The sequence below is a fragment of the Seriola dumerili genome, unplaced genomic scaffold (assembly GCF_002260705.1).
Source record: "Seriola dumerili isolate Sdu_G_001 unplaced genomic scaffold, Sdu_1.0 BDQW01000853.1, whole genome shotgun sequence".
Classification (NCBI taxonomy): domain Eukaryota; kingdom Metazoa; phylum Chordata; class Actinopteri; order Carangiformes; family Carangidae; genus Seriola; species Seriola dumerili.
The window spans coordinates 247,411-266,298 of NW_019175108.1; the positions used below are offsets into that span (position 1 = coordinate 247,411).

An 18,888-nucleotide genomic window follows, 5' to 3' on the forward strand; every position below is an offset into this window, starting at 1 on the left:
AAAATTACTTTGAGCCACTGGGGGAAATGATTTACAGTAGCTGTGTAGTGTATCTCCTAACAGGTCTCATCCAGATTTTGAATTGGATATAAAGCTTAAGATCTGAAAGACTAATTTTGGTGTAAGAAATTACAAAAACATTTTATGGTGACCGCACATTTTAAGCTTCTCCCTTTGGTTTCTAACTTTAGTGGAGAGTTCAAATATTGACCAATAAACTCAAATAACACTCTCCCTATTCACCCTTATTAATTTTTTAAAGATTATTATTTTTGGCATTTTGCTTTCATTTGTCAGAGCAAGATAGAGTCCCCAGGCCAGGAGGTGAACTGGGGACATTTTCTAACAACAGGGAAAATTATGATTTGTGCCTTTACAGCTGAGCCCAACTATTTAAGAATCATATTTGTCAATGTTGAGAACACTTAAGAGTACAGTTGTTTTAGTCATAAGGGCAAAGCGAACTGGGATCTTCATATCATCTGATTCTCTAGAATACACTGCAGTGGTTTGCCACCTTGTGGACAATCTCACATTACTGCCATCTAAGTGTTTCATCTATTTTTTCTCACATATTTATACTGCTTTTACAGTATTTATACTGTTTTTACAGTATAAATATAAATAAATAATTTGCCAGTGCGCAGAACACACAAGTTTCAAGTATCATTAATTAATGCTTTTTAGTCATTCTGAAAAACATACCTCTTTATAGCAACAACAAAAACATTTAGTATTAGAAAAGTTTGATTTCTGGTGGAACCAAGTGACAAACTGCCGTGATGTCACCCGTTGGTTTGTGAACTGCTGTTTTGAAGCCTCGAGTTTGGATTAAAGGATGTCACCATTTTGGTTTTTCAGAGCCAGAAGAAACCATATTTGATTGAGAGAGTGGAGCTGGGGAGGAGGGAGGGGTGCTAAGTAAACCTGACAGCGACAGGCTCCTGGCTGAGCCGTGCAAAGATGCACAGATGAACTGTGATATTAACAGGGATGCTAATTTTGGCTATCAAAGAAATAGGCTTAAAAAAAAATGTACCTACCTAAAAAAATTGAACTGCTGATTCCTCCGAGTGTCTTTTAGAACAACTGAACACTGAACAAGACATTTTTAGGCAAACATGTTGGAGCTAACTTTGATGAACTGAAAACACAACGACAAGTCAAATGTCCGACACATCGCTCTGACCTCATATCCAGATTAATAGGCAGGTTCACCTGTATGTCAATCACACAGTAACCACGCCCTAAAACCACTCTGCTTTAACGTCTATTTTCTTTTAAATAGGACTATAATATGAAAAATTAACATCATGTAGTATTCAAGAAAACTTCAAACAAGCGATTCAGACCATAAACATTTAACGAAAACGTTTGCCGAGGTAATAAATCAAGTGACAAGTAGGGTCATTTTCTCATTTTCCCATAGACTTCATTACATTCAGACTTCTTTTTGCAACCAGTGAAGTCGCCCCCTGATGGTCATTCGATAGAATGCAATTTTAAGGCACTTCCACATTGGCTTCATTTTCCAGACCCGGAGTCGACATCCATTTTTCTATACAGTCTATGGGTGGAACAAGAAATACAACGAACCATCATCTGTTGGGAAATAGCATAATAAACATATTGTTTAATAACAAAAAATAACATTTAATATGGAGAATCAAAATTGATTTACAGTTTGTGCTGGCATTGTAATTTAACAATAGAAAAGACAAAAGGCATGAATAGGACACTTGTAATGTACAGCAGTGACTTTCAAACAAACAAACAAAAAAAAATGACATTCCATATTTTGGCCATCTGAAATCCTTGAAAAACTCTATAATCCATTGAATGTATGCTAAGAAGGAGAGTCCATGCCTGCATTTTGACTTTCAAATGATTATAAGTTCCTAAACACTTTCTTCAGCTTATTTCTAAATGGGATTTTTAAACCTAACAATAACAATAACTAGGGCTGAGCCTGGTTCTAAATGTTGCAGGAATACATTGATCGATGCATTTACACTGTTAACATGCAAAGGCTGCTGGAGGAATAAATCTCTGATCATCTACTCTCGTTGCACGGAAAAAAGCAGACCAATCTTTTAAAGATCACAAGACTACATATCTTAATAACATGAGCATTTTTCCATAATTGCATTTTTACCTGCATGATACATACTGCTGATACTCTACAATAACAGGACTAAAACAAGTGAGGAAATGGTTTTTAAAGCAGTTCATCAGGGATTGGACCACACGCAGTCAAAAGTTAAAATTGGAGAACATTCAGCATGGAGACTAAAACAAAAACATGACAATAACCTGAATAAACACTTTCTATAATATAGTTTTCTGGGAAATATAGTTTCTTTACTATACAGCATGTATGTTCTATGTTATCAATAGTATGTCTGTTCTATGATGTAATAATTCAATAGTTTATATAAGAGTTGTGGGACATTCCTGTATCTTTCTGTTTTTCTAATAAAGTGCAAAATGCTTAAAAACACAAAGCTGCACATCTGCCAGAACAAGGAACTAAATTATTTTCTGTAAAGACTATTTACAGTTGGATGTTCTGGTCCATGTTTGACAGAAACAGAAATAACCCAACAATGCAGACTCTTGACACAGGTACTGCATTGCAGCATGTAAGAGCTCTGACTGTCAGAGGCGTGTTGCAACAAGAGCAGGATTCACATCAAGACCATTTTACATTTAAATGATTATGAATGACAAAAGAGCTGAATTCTCTTAATTTGTATGATAAACTATTCCCTAAGAACTATGAAACACAGAATGATCAGACAAGAAATTTTGTAGGCAACCACAAACATACACACTGTGCTTCTACTGCCATTTATAATTAATCTTTTTTTATCATATTTCATTATGATAATTTAGTTTTTGACAGTTTCCTAAACAAAAATAAGCTACAGTTTGCATAACACAAATCTACCTTTACAGTAGTGGAGTTATCCATGTTAGGATCGCAGAGTAAAACTCTTATTAACTTGGCATCTTAGTGCCCCTTCAGTGTCTCTCTGCTCCAACAAGCTCACAGTATTGGGAAAACAAAGAGAACTCAGGGGTTATCTTCAGTGCACTTGTGTAAGTTTCAGTCTGACTGTACAATGCCGCTTCTTCATTACCGGTAGTCATGGAATCAGAAACAAAAACAACATCTTTGCTATGATTAATACTGTAGATGGCACTGTTTTACTCAGTTGTGTCAATTTTAAAATGGGCAGGGAGGAAAGCAAGTGACACATCGCAGTGTAAAGTGATGAAAGTGATGAAATGTGTTTCTGATCAATTATCACACTGAGGCTGACTTTTTTTTTAACTTTTTTTTTTTTTTTTTTTTACAAAGTCTCTGAGGGTGTTAGATTGTATTCACTGTCTGCACTTTGTTACAGCCGTGAGCATTGGCCTTTTGACACAGGAGGAAAAGCACAGGTGTAAATAATAAAATCAATGATAGCCGAGTTCAATTTAGCTGCTTCAGTTTCAGGGTCCTGGCGTTGTGCGTGCGGACTCGCTGTCACACTGTCATGCAACTGTGGAAGAATTACTCCTTTACTGAAATAAAAGTAGCAATACCACAATTTAAATGCAACATACAAAAACTAAAGTAAAATGTAAGTAAAAGTAGTGATTATGCAGGAAAAGGGCTCCTTTAATGGTTTTGTATTACACATACCCTTTATTATATTATATTATTATTACTGATCAGCAGTACTGATATTTTCTTAAAACAAGTAAAAAGGGAGTCTGTAACCAGGCAGAGTGAGGCAGGTTGCTGCACAAAACATTAAAAATGAACCTGTTTTAAAAAAAATCCTTGAAACTACATTGAAAATATGTTGGAATATTCTTAGAGCACTGTTCGATTTCTTTCAAGGAAATAAGACTTAAAGGACTAAAATGATTTCATTAGAAGGACATTTTGTGCACTGAACAGTGAATTATATTTCAGAGGCAGATCACAAGTTTCGGATTAAAATTTTCATACTGCGAAGTCACTATTTAATAACTATAGCTGCCAAACAAATGTAGTGGAGTAAAAAAGTAGAAGTATGAAGTAGAATGAAAGGGAAAAAACTCAAATACAATACAATTACCTCAAAGTTGTATTGAAGTACAATACTTGAGGAAATATATTAAGTAACCTTCGATAATGTTATTAGTTAACACTTGTGCTTTTCCTTCTATGACAAATGTCTGTTGTGAAAAATAAGACCTATTGAGAAACGAGCAGATTTTCTTTCTAATCCACTTATTTTATACTCATTTACAGCAAGTAACCCCCAAGAGTTGAATAACAATCACACTCACTGAGTACTTCTGTTCCAAACAACATTGACAACACAGATTTCATGTCCATGTAACTTACGTTTAGATACTTTTGCCTTAAACAATTTCACTATCTTAATTATTTTGTATTCGTTTGAATCAAACTAAAATAATTGTACAAATTTGGCCCAAATATCTGGAGGCAATTCAAGTGGCTCAACCAATTAATAAACTGATTAACAGTAAGAATTTGAAAAACATAATGCATCACCTAATATTGATTTCACGTTACTCCCTGAGAGCAGACATTGTTCAAGATATCTGATTTCTGTTACACCCTCTAAACTGGCAATAATCCTATGAAAACAGACATTTTCATACTTTGTGTTATTTGCAGTTCTTTGCACCTCGGTGCCATTTAAAAATGGACTATATTCATGTTATTTATCGCGAGGTAAAATCTGAGTGATCACTGTGGCCCAGAGAAAGTAAAACTCGACCATATGCACCTTAGCTGGATCACTGCTATGTCCACTCTGGCTGAGAAGACTGTATGAGACGGACGGTTTGGGGTCGGGATATAGCTCAGGCATAATCTTATTTCTATATAATTAACATGTTAGCACCCTACACTAATTTTACATGATGTCTTTTTGCATTTAATACAGTCTCTTTGATATGTCACGTTAGCCTGCTTGATTAGACCAAACTGGAATAAATACTTCTTCAAATTAAAGAGGATTTACATTTCATCAGTGAGGAGACAAATTCATTACGTCTTTTGTCACGCAGCATAAATCTTCAGCTGGCCAAGGTTGTCAGGAATTATCATGGATTTAACAAATATCCTTGCCCCTTTAATATAAAACAAAAAATATCAACAGACTCACGCCATTTCTTTTCACATAATAATGAAGACTATGATATCCCCATCTGACTTCACCACTCAGATGAATGGAAGGTTACAATACAACCACTTGTCCTCTGAAGACACTCGCTCCATGTGGAGTAGTAGTGTAGAAGGCCCAGTCTTCGTGTGTTCGGAGCGCTTCTGTCAGGTGTGTTTTTAAGAAGTATCCTTATCACCCAACAAGGCAGAGACGGGTCCTCACACGTCTGAGATTACACGACTACAGTAGGCATCGTCGATACACAACACAGCAGCGGATAACAAGGGAGAGGTAGAATCACATGATCCAGCCAGTCTCCCCCATTAGTACCAGTGATACTTTAGATCTAGTGAAAATATATCCTCTTACAGTAGTTGTGTTTGATGAACACAGATGAATGAATGATTAATTCTGGTTCACAGTATATCACGGGAGCACGATGCAATGCAGTCTTAATGCAGGTACAGAGTTAGTGTCGAGCTGTGACTCCTTGCCGTTCCTTACTGGTTAGCCCATTGCATTTGGCCTGCACAAGCCCCCATGAAGTCTTTAGTGATGCTAGTCATCTTAGTTGGGCCCTGAGGAGCCCTCCGTGTCTCTGGGCAGGGCACCGTTGAGCTCCAGAAGGCTATCAATTCCCAGATACCCCAGTAAAATCTCGCTCCGGCGGTGGGATAGGTTCAGGATGTCCTCAGCCAAGCACTGAGCAGAGGTGAAGCGGACCTTGTCGTGATCAAACATATCCTTAAGGTACTGCACAATTTGTTGCTGCAGAGGAGAGGAGAGAAATGAATGACAGAAACTGATATACAGTATAACACAGTGAGTTTAACTTAGACTTTAAAGGTGTAGTCCACTGATTTTACACATGAAGGTTAGCTTGCTCTTTATGTTTAGTCCTACTCAGCCTGTGCAAACAGTTGTACAAGGTCTTAGTCACTTTTGAAAAAACTAACCCTAGTAATGTCATCAGGCTTATTTCATCTTGGCTTGGAGACTACAAATTTATAACAGAAAGCCTGGGTTACAAACTAGCAGTATGGAGTCTAACACAGAGGAAGCCTGATGCCACATTCATGTCATGTCCGAGTTATCAGAATTATAAGCAACTGAAATTTCTTTGTTCAAGATGATTAAACCTAAATGTACGTTATATTGCCAGTGCACAGTATTTTTAACCCTCACTCAACTCTGTAATTGTACAACCGTTTTGAGCTGTCCTGTGACGTGAAAGCTGTAAACATGGGAATCTGTCTCATCTCTACCAACCATCCCATATGATGTGAATGCAGCATAGCAAAAGATGCTATTGAGTTGCATTATGGGAAGTGGAGGATCCAGCACTGCTGAAGCTTGACCTCTACTTGGGATGTTCAGAGCAATCACCGATAGCTTATGCCTTTTCCATATGGCTTGTTTTACCATTAATGTATTAACTTATTTTTATTATTCTTAATATTTCTAGTTTTAAATCAATATTAAATTGAATTTGCCCTGCCATAGTTTCACATCTGCAACCCCTGCATATAACTGATGCTTGCAACACCAATGACACACTCCGACTGACTGACTGCCATTGCTGTTTGTGTGTAAGTGCCGGGCTGTGACGAAACAGAGCGGAGGAGGTCGATAGACAGAACACGTCAGGGACAGTCAACAAAAAGGAGAGAGAGAGAGGGAGCGAGAGAACTGCAAGCCCTAAACAGCTGTTTCTACAGGCCTTCCACTGTTGCTCTGCTCTGATCATTAAATGTAAATAATGAATGCTTTGTTTGTGATGACAACACACAACATGCTCTCACCTTGAAGATGGTGCAAACTTCACTTAGGTGCTGCCTGGGTCCCAAAAACCCAAACGCTAAAACTGGGCTCACATGTTCTGATATGGCGTAGAAGTGGGAGATAAAACCATCAGGAACCTATGGACAGTAAAGAAACAGCTGTCAAAACCAAAGATATTGTACTTTGAAAAACTAAATGCAATCAGTTTTAAAACTATTTAAAACTGGCTCAAACTCACCATGAGCAGACGCCTCTTTGCTTTTAGGACAGACCAGCAAGCAGTCGCCAGAGCCTAACAGAAAAACACAGCTGTGTTATTGGGATAAGTTATAACTCACTCATCAGTGGTATAATTATGGAGTTGGTGTGCGTGATCATGTGTGAGTGAAAATTAACCGTCTCTTTGAAGCTGTCAGAGAGCCAGCGATTCCTCAACACAGCCACCACAGAGGAGGGAGGGCTCTCCAGGTCCTCAAATGCATCCATCAGGATGAAGTCCAACACTACGTCGAAAAAGTTCATACACACCACCTGCAGAGGTCATGACGAGTGAGCCCCAACAGTGCATTGTGTTAAATATGCCAGTGATCACATTTTCTCAAAGAAGATTACATTCACATTCTTACTATATTTAGAGATCTGATGCATACAGAGTGAATGAATCATTTATATAAAGATGGACTGTTGTAACCTGACCGTGGGGCGCGCTTCAGTTAAAGTTTAATTCAGGGTAGTCACAGGGTTTCTCAGGTTCATGTAAACTGCCTGAGTATCCATGAATAAATCAATAAACACAGACGTTCAGAGCAATACTGTCAGCATGAAAAGTGAAATATCATTTAGTCAGTCGTCTTAAAGACTGACCATGTTATATCGCCTGATATATGCGACCCTGTGTGTTTGTTAAGGGGAGCATGCTGAAAAACAAAATGAAGAGGAGATTCAGTAACATGACGTGAATGACAGCATTACTCACCCCTCGGCCCTCCAGCTCCATCTTAGTGATGGGCCACGTTTCCTCTCTCTGAGTGTAAAGCAGCATGTCCTCGTAGCTCTCTAGGAAGGCTTTGGGACTCTGAGTTAAAGCAAAAAAACAACAACAACAACAAAAAACACACAGGAACTAATTATTTAAAGCTGTGCAAATATGTCCACAGAAGCAGAACGTTGTCCTGTTTATCCAAATGACACAAGTTAACAACAGTGGATCCAAATGAGTATTTTTCTTACCTTGTTTGCCTTTACCATTAACCCTGTAATCATTTGCTTCCCGGTCTCCATGAAAAATGTGCGATGAGTTTCATCTAGCAACAGGACCTGAAAGGAAAAAACCTCATCACTCTCTTTTCTAAAGTGATTTCTGTAATAATATGGTCAAGTTATATGATAGGCACCTGATTTTGTCACAGTGCAGAATAATTTTCAAGCATAGGCAACAAAGTGTCATGTTGTATGGAAAGCAAAGCAGAGTACAATTACTCTCATGTACCAAAAAGAGTCACACAAGCAGATAAACACAACAGATGTGAATGTTCCCTTCAGCTCCAGCTGTGCAAAAGTTGTGCAGAGAAATCCCTGTAGTATCATACATTTTTAAGTGTAAGGAACACCATGAGTCACCTCTCCTGACTGCAGCTGCTGTCTTCATCCTCACTAACCCAGTAGCTTTTGTCTGGATGTCAAAAGCAAAGCCTAAGCAAAGAAACCTGACTCGCTGCCTGTCGCTCTTATGGCTGCACCTGCATCGAGGCAGCGTATTTCTGTCTCAGGTTTGTGTGCTGTGTGTTTCTACTAGTGTCTCGATACACACACTGTATGAGGGCAGAGATGATGATTCCAGCAAAAAGAAAGAAAAGACAAAGAGATCCATCTTGATCCATGACCTGGTTCCACCTGAAGAACAATGCCTTCCTGAAAATCACCATGACAGATTTACCTAAAATAAACCTCTTTTTTTTTTTCTTTTTTTTTTTACTTGCATCATATCTATTGTTTTAACTTGCTCTCACTGCACTGCAATATTTAGCAACTGCACTATGTGATTCATTGCTAACCATTTAGAAGATTGCCAATCATATTCAATTATTACAATTTATTTTAACCAAGACAACCTTCCTGCCAGAGGACATCAGCCAAAAGAGCATGAAAATCTCTGAGCTGTATGAGCTTAATTTTGTTTTGTTTTTTTTAGTTCTGTTCAGCTTAATTTACTTTCAGCTTCACAGCTCTCAAGTGTTTTTACAACCCAGCTCATGTGATTTTCATTAAACACCATCTGTCATCTTCTGACCACTAGTAGTGCTGTAGAGCAATGTTTGATGAACTAGTCCTTCTATTGTCTGCACAAAGATGTGCAGGTGATAACAGCTGGTTGTGTTGTAATGCACCATAAAAGTGGAGGAGAAGAAATTCCCAAGACAGTGTAAACAATGGAAGTTTTGAAACATAAAACAATGGGTTCAAAATCATAATATAAAACAGGGCAGGGGGTTATTATGCAAACAAAGAAAATTATCTATGATTTAAGTCTTATGAGCTGAAACAAACCTGGAATGCTTGTCTCACACAGTGAAGTTTGGCAAGGAAGTCTTGATCACCATAACATTCAAGTAATTCAGTCCTGGTAAAAAGAGACAGACATGAAAGTCAAAGTTGATATGGCGAACAGCTGCTTATTTACACATACAGCAGACACACAGCAACATAAGCATTTATTCACTCTACTTTTAGCTGCTAAATGCTCCACTATGTTTGCCAGCGAGTCACAAACCTTGTCTATCGTTTGGTGCACAGTAGGTTTATCAGAACTTTTTTTGTTCAATAGCTGCCTGCTACGTCTGGAAATGATGCTGATGAGAGCAGTGAGGGTGAACCAAAACCAAAATAATGAGGTAAAAGATGGCTGACACAGTCCATAGAAAAGAGATAACTGATAATTCTATGTGCATGTGTCACTAAGAGCGACTCCTTTATGCATAGTCATCACAGGTGAAGACGCTGAATTTCACAGTTACCTCAGGGACCTATAGGCCACTTTGGCTTCCCGGACCTGAGACAAGGCTTCTTCATAAAGAGCTGCTGGCCTAAGTGGCTGGTAGACTTCTTCTAGAGCCATGGCATCAAACAGCTGCACAGACAAAACACAAAGACCTCATTACACAATCTACGTATGTTATTTGCAGAAAAAGCAGCAGACATGATTGGATCTGCAAGACTCAAGAGTGTAATTGAATGTGTACTTGATATAAACACTAGAGGGGGCTAAGGGAAGTCTGTGACTGCCCTAATGTAATCTGGTTTTCCATCAGTCCTTAGAGAACAGAGGAGAGGAACTCACCTCTGCAGCCGAGAAGAAGGAGTCGTCAGAGGTAACAGTAGTCACATCATCGTCTTGCAGTCTGTGGAAACTCTCAACTTGAGGCAAGATAAGAGTTCCTTCACTCTCTAACAAAGGGACAACACAAACTGTGATATAAGAGATATGAAATGTATGCTCTCATGCTCTTCTCTTTGATTAATAAGATTTCTACCTTCTGTTAAAAAAGGTCACATAGAAGCTCAACAGAAGTCTCACCAAAGTCTGCCAGCACGCTGTCTGTTGGGATACTGCTGCCAAAATCCTCTTGTAGGTGGTATGCCCTGTGCAGCAGTGTCTCTAACTTCTCAGCAAACACTTTATTACGAGTTTCAACCTATAATCAGGGAGAAAAGCATTTAACAAGCCCAAAGTTACTTATTATTATACTTATTATGTAATAAAACTCTTAAATCAAGGATTAACTTAATCTCTTTCAATTATACTGCATTGGCACTGTATTGCCTACGACCAAACCAACAACATCTCACTTACAGTAGGTGAAATTCCACCACCATACTGAACTTGAACTGGAAAGTAAACCAGCCATAAACAGGGCTGGTAATTACTGTTTTATGGTTACCATGGGAAAGTCTCCACACGTTGCCCCCTGCAGAGCGAGGCTGTTGTTGCTGGAGGTCGAGCGGGAGTGATGGCGAATATTCAAGGCCTGTTCCCACTTTCGCAGAGCTTCCTCAAACAGTTCCATCCCTAGCAGGAAAAAGAGCATCGAGACTTAACCAGACTGTCTACTTACGCACAGAACTGCAGCCACTGGTGTTCTTTCTTACTGGCTTTAGTGCTGGAGCAGATATTACATTATCAAAAATACTGCTGCTTAATGCTGTTTAAGTGAAAAGTCCAGAGAATGACAGAATTCAAATAGTTAATGCAGGATGATCCTAATGTCCAACAACAGCACCCTGGGTCAACGAGCCCAGCATTCACCTGATTACAGCAGATATTTCTTCATTTGTTGTACACTACAACAGTCACTACAGCATCAAATCGGCTGCCTTTACCTAACGTGGGAAATACTGAATTATTATTATGGGTAACTTGTACCTTAATGTGACCAAGTAACTTTTACATGATATAAGTCTTCAAAATCAACAGCAATGTGAATACTCTCCCTTTTACTCACTTTATTGACACCAAAACAGAGAGTTTTGTTTCATGACCCATGTTATTTCTGATTAAAAACTATTCAAGGCAAAGAAAAAGTAGAGCTCATCTTGTTGTTTCACACAATTCACAATTCATTTCACACACAGCTTATATGTCTTTTTTTTTTTTTTTATAAAATCCTGAATAGTAGTAAATACATACCCATTAAATACAGATTCTCTGCATTAGCATCCTCTACTGCCCCTGACTCCTCCACCACAGGCTCTGCTTCCCAGGGGGTGGATGGATTGGCAGACTGATTTGGGGAGTTTGGTACCCGCATCTGTGCCAAAGACACAAAATAAATATAAAATATGAAAAATGAGATGAAGAGGAATGAGAGAAAAGGCACATAAACAAGACAAAAACTGAAAAGCTACGAGTATGAAACTAACTGATGCCAGGCTGTGTGAGGAACTTGAGTGTTTACTGGGAGCCAGTGAAGAAATTCCACTCATGGTGTCATTGCTCCTGGTGCTCGGACTCATCATCTGTCGTCCAGTAAATGGCCCTGTAAAGAAAAAAAATAAAAGCTTTCTCTTTTCTGGATATATCTAAGTAGATGCTGAGACATGCTATAACCCACAAAGCAATGTCAGCACTTCAAAATTTACAACATAAAGACATTCACACCTCTTTTCAACGAAGAGGGTCTTCCTGTCTTCATCAGCGCCTCAGGTATTCCCACTGTCTTCTGGCCCTCCTTCCCTTGTGTTGCCTGCTTCCTTTTTCTCCCCCGCCTTTTGAGCTGATGAGCGGTGAGAGCCAGAGCTACACTGCCCAGTGCTGTGGCAAAGAGCACCTTCTTCAAGTTTGGGGTGAGTTTTAGCTGAGAAAATATGGACTGAAAGGAGGAGAGGCAAACAAGCGCCGTCATCACAGACATCAATTTAGCCATTGTAACTTATTTTTCATTTCACAAGTCTGCAGAGGATGGTTCTGTATAAAGATGCAAAACTTTACTGTAAATGCAAAGCGATTTACCTGCCCAAATGTGGAATAGAGAAAGACTGGTATCTCCGCTACAGTCATGGCCAAAGCCTGGGCGATGGACATCCCTTCTGCTCGTTTGACTGACATCTCAGAAATCGAAATGCCTTCAGGCCGCAGTTCCCCAGAGCTCCCTCACATTCACCCTAAATGAAGTTTCCTCTCTGCTCTGAGATCAGCCAGCTCAGGGCTTGCTGATGAACCGTGTCTGTCCTCATTCACTCCTGACCTTGTGCTCCACACTAGTCCAGTGGATGGATGCAGTTTTATTGCCCTACAATAGATGAGACATTAGTTTTGGAAATTAACCGAGTGCACAGGCATCCTCTCTTTATAGCTGCATTAAACTGCACAGGCCCTGCAATGACAAAGACACAGCTACAATAGGTAGTACAAAAGTGCTGTTGATTCCAGGGCAAAATCCAGGCATAGAATTAACTTGCAAAGGTTCATGGTTTAGACTGGGAAGATCAAGCTCGCATTAACTGTTAAGCAGCAGCGCAACTTGACATCGTGCCAGCTAACTACCTATCTACACTGTCTGGTATGCAGCCAGTTATCCAGCCTGCCATCCAGCCTGCCTTACACCTACGCTACATGACAAACAGCAGGTGCGGTTTCAGCGTGACAGACTGGCTGACTTTTCATCTCTCTTTGGAGCTACACTGTCTAATTCAATAAAACATCGACTTATATGCAAAATGAGAATTTATTCTCCAGCCAGACAGGACAAATTATTGATGATGCAGAAGCTGTTAGTTAATAGACTTGACTATAAAAAGGTGAATAGCGAGCTAGGCAGTTAGTCAAAGGTCGTGAGTCCACCCTGCCACCACTTTTTCAACTTTTACCTAAAATACAGAGTAGGTCTGAACTCAGTTTTCGAAATTGTTGTTAATGACAAGCCAAAATCAACACAAGCAAGCAGGAAACAACCATCACAGGCGAGCATGCTAACGTTAGCTGGCACACTTAGCTAGCCTAGCTCAGCCCGATCCGTCACTTCACATCACAGCATCACCCGGTCAACCGGACACAAGCTGTAAGGCTTTGAAATGACACCTCAGAGGCGTCGGCAGCTCTGCTTACAGCACACCAGCGACACAACTAATAACATAATCCCTTACACAGGTACATACCGTGGGCATCCAAGGCGGCAGTAGGGAAGGACGTTCCTGTGTCACAGTCAGTGAAAGCCGCACACTAGATTTTTGCTCGGAGGCGGTGCTTTGGAAACGCAGGGAAAGTGACACGACCATAAACCAATCAGATGCGGAGTACAGAAGGTCAAATTCTTTTGTTGACCAATCGAATGACGGGTAGGCGGGATAAATACTTTTACAATCCAATCACGTTGTAGATCATAGAGCATCGTTCCCCGACGGACGAAAATCAGAAGGTAAAAGCTGTCAAAAAGTTTCCTGACGGTTCGTTTGTGTATAAAACAGCCATTAAAATAACACTGAAGAAATACAAATGAGTGATGTGTTGTTATAACAATGCTTTTATGATCATAACTAACTAACGTTTCTTTATACACTCTACTGGCCTATTTTTTTTTAAACAGTAACTTCTACAGTATCGTATTGGGGAAATCGGGTTTTACGAGTGGTTCTGAAGGGAACATTACACTGGTGTTAAACCCGCTAGAATAACTACAAATGATTGTTTCCGGTTTGGGCATTCACTTTTCACAATAAAAGCGCAACAGGTTAATCGCCAATGAACATATTTCCAAGTACTACCATCTTAAACATTACATAGAGTTTTAGTCCTCGTTTTAGTTCAGATATATGGATGGGTGGATAACTAGATTTATCTATTTATCTCTTCCAAGAGTAATTTTATTTCAAATTCTTATTTTCATAATAAGAAGGATGAATAACATTTCATGACACCTTTTATTTCATGACCCATCTTATTTTTCATATTGTATGAAATAGTACAAAACAAAATTTGACATGAAATGTGTTATGTAATAAAAGCAGACTTTTTGTAAAAGGGCATTGTGAAATAAAATATAATAATATATAATAATAATATAATAATGGCATAAAATAATGTTCAATAATATTTGGTTATTATGAATATGACTGGTGACATTCCATAGTAATGGCTTGAGTTTTATTAATCTCTTCAGTTATTAAAAATGTTGGTTCATTTATATATTTTACAAGTTATAATATGATTTTTTTTTTCATAATACATACTTTTCTTTAATTGCATTTATTTATATATTATTTAACTCTTTTGGGGTTCCATAATTAAGATGACACTTTTGTTGTGAAAGTCGGACCGGAAGTCATGTTCTAGATAGAGGAACATAAGTGCTGATTCAGGGCCTAGAATTCGTTAATAGGCCACTGTGTCAACAAACCGGGTGAGATAACAGAAGACAAGTGAACAGATTTCATATAATAGTTAATTCAGACATGATGTAGATAACACAAGAACATTGGACCTGTTGTGTGCCTGGGGATGAACACGAAAGTCACAAGGAAAAGGAAAGGATCTTGGATTTGAGAACACTCGCCAGAAGTGAGGAAAGGCTCCATTAAAAATGTAAATATGAATACTCCATGGCAAGGGTTGTCTCTCTCGCCGCTTCTGCCTCAAGTTAAAAGGCTGGAAAAATGAGTGCCGTCGGGCTCTCTGGAGCGGGGCTTTCCCAAAGGCCTTGACATGAAATCCCTGGTAAGAACGAACCGATTATTTAATGCAAAGGGTGCATTCATATTAGATTAATATTTAGAACATGTTCGGGGGTGAACCCTTTAACTCTGAACGTCTTGGTTTTACCACACAGATGCTCCGCTGGCTTTGCCTGGTCACTCTGAGCCTTCCTTTGCTGTTATGGTTTGTGCATGTGATCACACGGGACGGTCCATCGCCTCCTGTGCAAAGCACCGGGCTAAGGGGCTACATGAGGATCAACCCCGGCAGGAAGGAGCAGGTGAGAATCAGGGCTTCACGACACAGTCTGGGGTCACACAAATAAAACCCCCAGATGTTTGGTTCCAGATCAGAATGAGAATGGGAGGGGAAGAATGGAATAAACTGCCCAAATCCAAGTGTACAAAACTTGTAGAGACTTTCCCAAGAAGACTCAGAGCTTTAGTTGCTGCCAATGTGGCTTCTACAAAGTACTGAATAGAGTCTAAATACGCATGTAAATGAGAAATTTTAGTTTCATTTTGTCATTATGGGTAATTGAGTGTAGATTGAGGGACAAAAATGGGAAATTTATCCATTTGAAATTAAATCTACACCATAAAATGTGCGAAAGTGAAAGGGTCTGAATACTTTCTGATGCCACTATGAAGTGTATAATAAAGGGTTATTAATATCATTTTTATTGTTATTGTTGTTGTTGTTGTTGTTGCTGTGCACAAAGCACAACCTCAAACAGCTTTTCTATCTTCTCTTTGTCAACAGTTTCTGGACATACACTGCAGCCACTGTGCCTTGGTCTCCAGCTCAGGTCAGATGCTCGGTGCCGCCGCTGGTGAAGAGATTGACAAGATTGGATGCGTTTTCCGAATGAACAATGCACCCACACAGGGATATGAGAAGGACGTTGGGAGCCGCACCAGTATCAGGGTTGTGTCTCACACCAGTGTGCCCCTGTTGGTAAAAAATGAGCACTACTACTTCCAGCAGTCGGCAGACACTACGTATGTGTTCTGGGGTCCTGACAGGAACATGAGGCAAGACGGGAAAGGACGCATATTTAACGCTCTCCTGAAAATAGCAAAGAAATATCCAAAGGTCAGAATCTACGCCGTGACCAGAGAGAAGATTCAGTACTGTGACAGTGTGTTTCAGAATGAAACTGGAAAAAACAGGTACAGTTTGAGTTAATGTCCCAGGAGAAGAAATGAAAGCTTTGACTGATGCACTATTTATTTTGTTTTCCATACACTTAAGTAAACCAACATAAGAGGTAAACATGACACTCTCCCTGTTCAGCCTTATGAATTATTTATCTCTTCGAGCTCATTATGTGTTTTACCTAACATCCCTTCATAATAAAATCCATGAAACACAAAATACTTACAAATGCAAACATTACACATTTTAGTTATGAACCACATTATGGCTTGGGGTCATTTACAATGAGTATAGTGTATAGTTATATGTATAAACAGTAATGATGTATTGTGCAGTAAATGACTGGTAGGAGTTTTATGCTTTTATTTTGGTAATGTAAGATCTTTGGTGTCTCTCATCCAGAATGAAGACGGGGGCATTTCTCAGCACTGGATTTTTCACAATGATTCTGGCAATAGATATGTGTGACACAATCCATGTCTATGGGATGATCGATGATAACTTCTGCAGGTGAGACATTTAAAATTAGTTTGTGATCTACACTTAAGCTCCATCTGTTTTTTTTTTTTGTTTTTGTTTTTACAATTTAGCATCCTATATACTCTTTCCCTACTTGTGGTATTTCCTCCTCCTGACAGCCGGGCCAATCACAGTGTTGTTCCTTACCACTACTATGAGCAAAACCGGATCAATGAGTGCAGGATGTACAAGGTCCACGAGCACACGCAACGCGGGGGCCATCGCTTCATCACCGAGAAGGCCATCTTTGCCAAATGGGCAACACGGCGTAAAATCGAGTTTAAACACCCCTCTTGGAGCCTCTGAGGAAAGAGATCCTGACGCCCAGAAGATGTTCCTTGGCTGTACAGTGGTATTCACTTTTTCTGGCTTCTGCTCCTCTCTGCTGAAGATTTTAATGTTGCTGGAACTTTATCAAGCACATAATATGCTACTGACGGACTCCAGCTTTCATTTGGAATTGGACTTTTTTTTATCCACTATCAGCGATTTGATGCTGGCTCATAGTGGAAAAAATATCTATTACCATAGATATAAAAAGATACATTTTATTTCTATGCTTAAGGAAATTGAATTTACCAGCATTTAAGTGGTTACAGGTTTTAATGTACCACCCTCAGTATTATGGAATATTTCTATATATCAGTGTAGATACTGATAAAACATAATAAGCCACTAAACTAGACACTAAACCAGTTTATACCAAAGCTTACACTTTTTTATTTTCTTTATACCTGTGCCTTTTGGCCTCCTTTGGCCTCATTTTATTGTGCAATTCGGCTGGTGTAATTTAAAGCTACAATATGCACCTTTACTCTATGAGACAGAAAGTGTCCTGGAACTAATTATTATTTTCATTCGTGATAAACCTGGTGTTTATTCATTTTCACAATTAATTCATTAATCTCTTCTCAAAAAAAAATTAAATAAATGCCCAGTGCTCAAGTTTCCATATTTAAATTACATTTAAATTACTTGTTTTATTCAACCACTGGTCCAAAACCCAAAGTTATTCAATCATAAAAGATTAAGAAAACCAGAAACAACCAGAGCAATTGTGCATGAAAAATGACTTAAATGATGAATTAGTCCTCCAAAAAGGTTGTAATTATTCTTCTGTCTCATTGACAAATCCTTCCAGTCCCAGTATTGTTTTCCTTCCTGCCATTTGGTCAGTAATTTTGCCTCAAAACATGACAATCCTATGAATGATCTGCCTGCCTTGAAGCAGAGTAAAGATCAAAGCTGAAGTAAACCAGTGTCCATGGACAGTCTGCAATTTTAAAAAGAAAAAACACTGATAATGTCAATCAAGTGTTGTTTGTGGCACATTTCATTTTTCTTTCCTCCAGTGTTTTTCGATGCTGTGGCTGCTCATATACCAGACAAGCAACAAATGAACAAATGATCATGCTGGATACAAACGCAGATTCAGGCTATTACTTTATTCTTTATCAACTACTTGCTGTTAGATACTGTAGCTTTAAGCTGTTTACTTGCCCTTACTACAACCTTAAGCAAAACAAAGGCTCATGTTAATGTCTGTTGTATGTTTCCATAAAGTCCTTTGTGCCATTTAACCTAAACAGTGTAGTGTAGGTGGCCCCAGTGGTTTAACCTGGGTGATGGAGCCTTGTGTCATTGTTGTTGTTTTGGTCCATCATTTCATGTATGAAACACACACACACACACACACACACACACAAAACCACCTTCTCTCCTGAAGTATACATGATCATGTTTAAATCAGTCACACAGCAGACAGTATTAAACCGTAACTGCAGAGAGATCCACTGTCCACCACCTCCAGTTTTCAGCACCACAGACATCTACTTTAAAGTTATTTACCCTTTATATTGTGCTGCCTGTTTACAATGAAAACCTTAGTGCTGCCTTTTCAGTTGCATAACACTTATTTTGTGACTAATTCCAAAGACTGTAATAGTATTTGCACTACTGCGCAAAACTACTGTGTCAAAGTATTTTAGTGCATCTAGATTTGTTTTAATTCAAATGTATTATTAATGACTTTTAGTAAGGATTTGTGTAGTGAACTGTGCACAGTAA

At 38.9% G+C, this 18,888-nt stretch overlaps 2 protein-coding genes across 2 annotated transcripts; one reads left to right on the plus strand and one right to left on the minus strand.

The window, feature by feature from the left end:
* Window positions 1-1,656: 1,656 nt before the first annotated feature.
* Window positions 1,657-13,685, minus strand: miga2 (mitoguardin 2). Its single transcript, XM_022766447.1, has 16 exons — window positions 13,611-13,685; window positions 12,466-12,745; window positions 12,115-12,325; window positions 11,877-11,992; window positions 11,644-11,764; window positions 10,898-11,025; window positions 10,534-10,651; window positions 10,297-10,403; window positions 9,974-10,086; window positions 9,507-9,579; window positions 8,190-8,276; window positions 7,936-8,034; window positions 7,356-7,490; window positions 7,198-7,251; window positions 6,980-7,096; window positions 1,657-5,945 (listed from the first exon to the last, which is right to left on the minus strand). The coding sequence occupies exons 2-16, from the start codon at window positions 12,559-12,561 to the stop codon at window positions 5,745-5,747; spliced, it is 1,776 nt and encodes a 591-aa protein (XP_022622168.1). The 5' UTR covers window positions 12,562-12,745; window positions 13,611-13,685; the 3' UTR covers window positions 1,657-5,744.
* Window positions 13,686-14,812: 1,127 nt separating this feature from the next.
* LOC111237383 (alpha-N-acetylgalactosaminide alpha-2,6-sialyltransferase 3-like) lies at window positions 14,813-18,515 on the plus strand. The gene is made up of 5 exons (XM_022766463.1): window positions 14,813-15,165; window positions 15,278-15,424; window positions 15,907-16,316; window positions 16,705-16,812; window positions 16,941-18,515. The coding sequence occupies exons 1-5, from the start codon at window positions 15,154-15,156 to the stop codon at window positions 17,125-17,127; spliced, it is 864 nt and encodes a 287-aa protein (XP_022622184.1). The 5' UTR covers window positions 14,813-15,153; the 3' UTR covers window positions 17,128-18,515.
* Window positions 18,516-18,888: the final 373 nt, after the last annotated feature.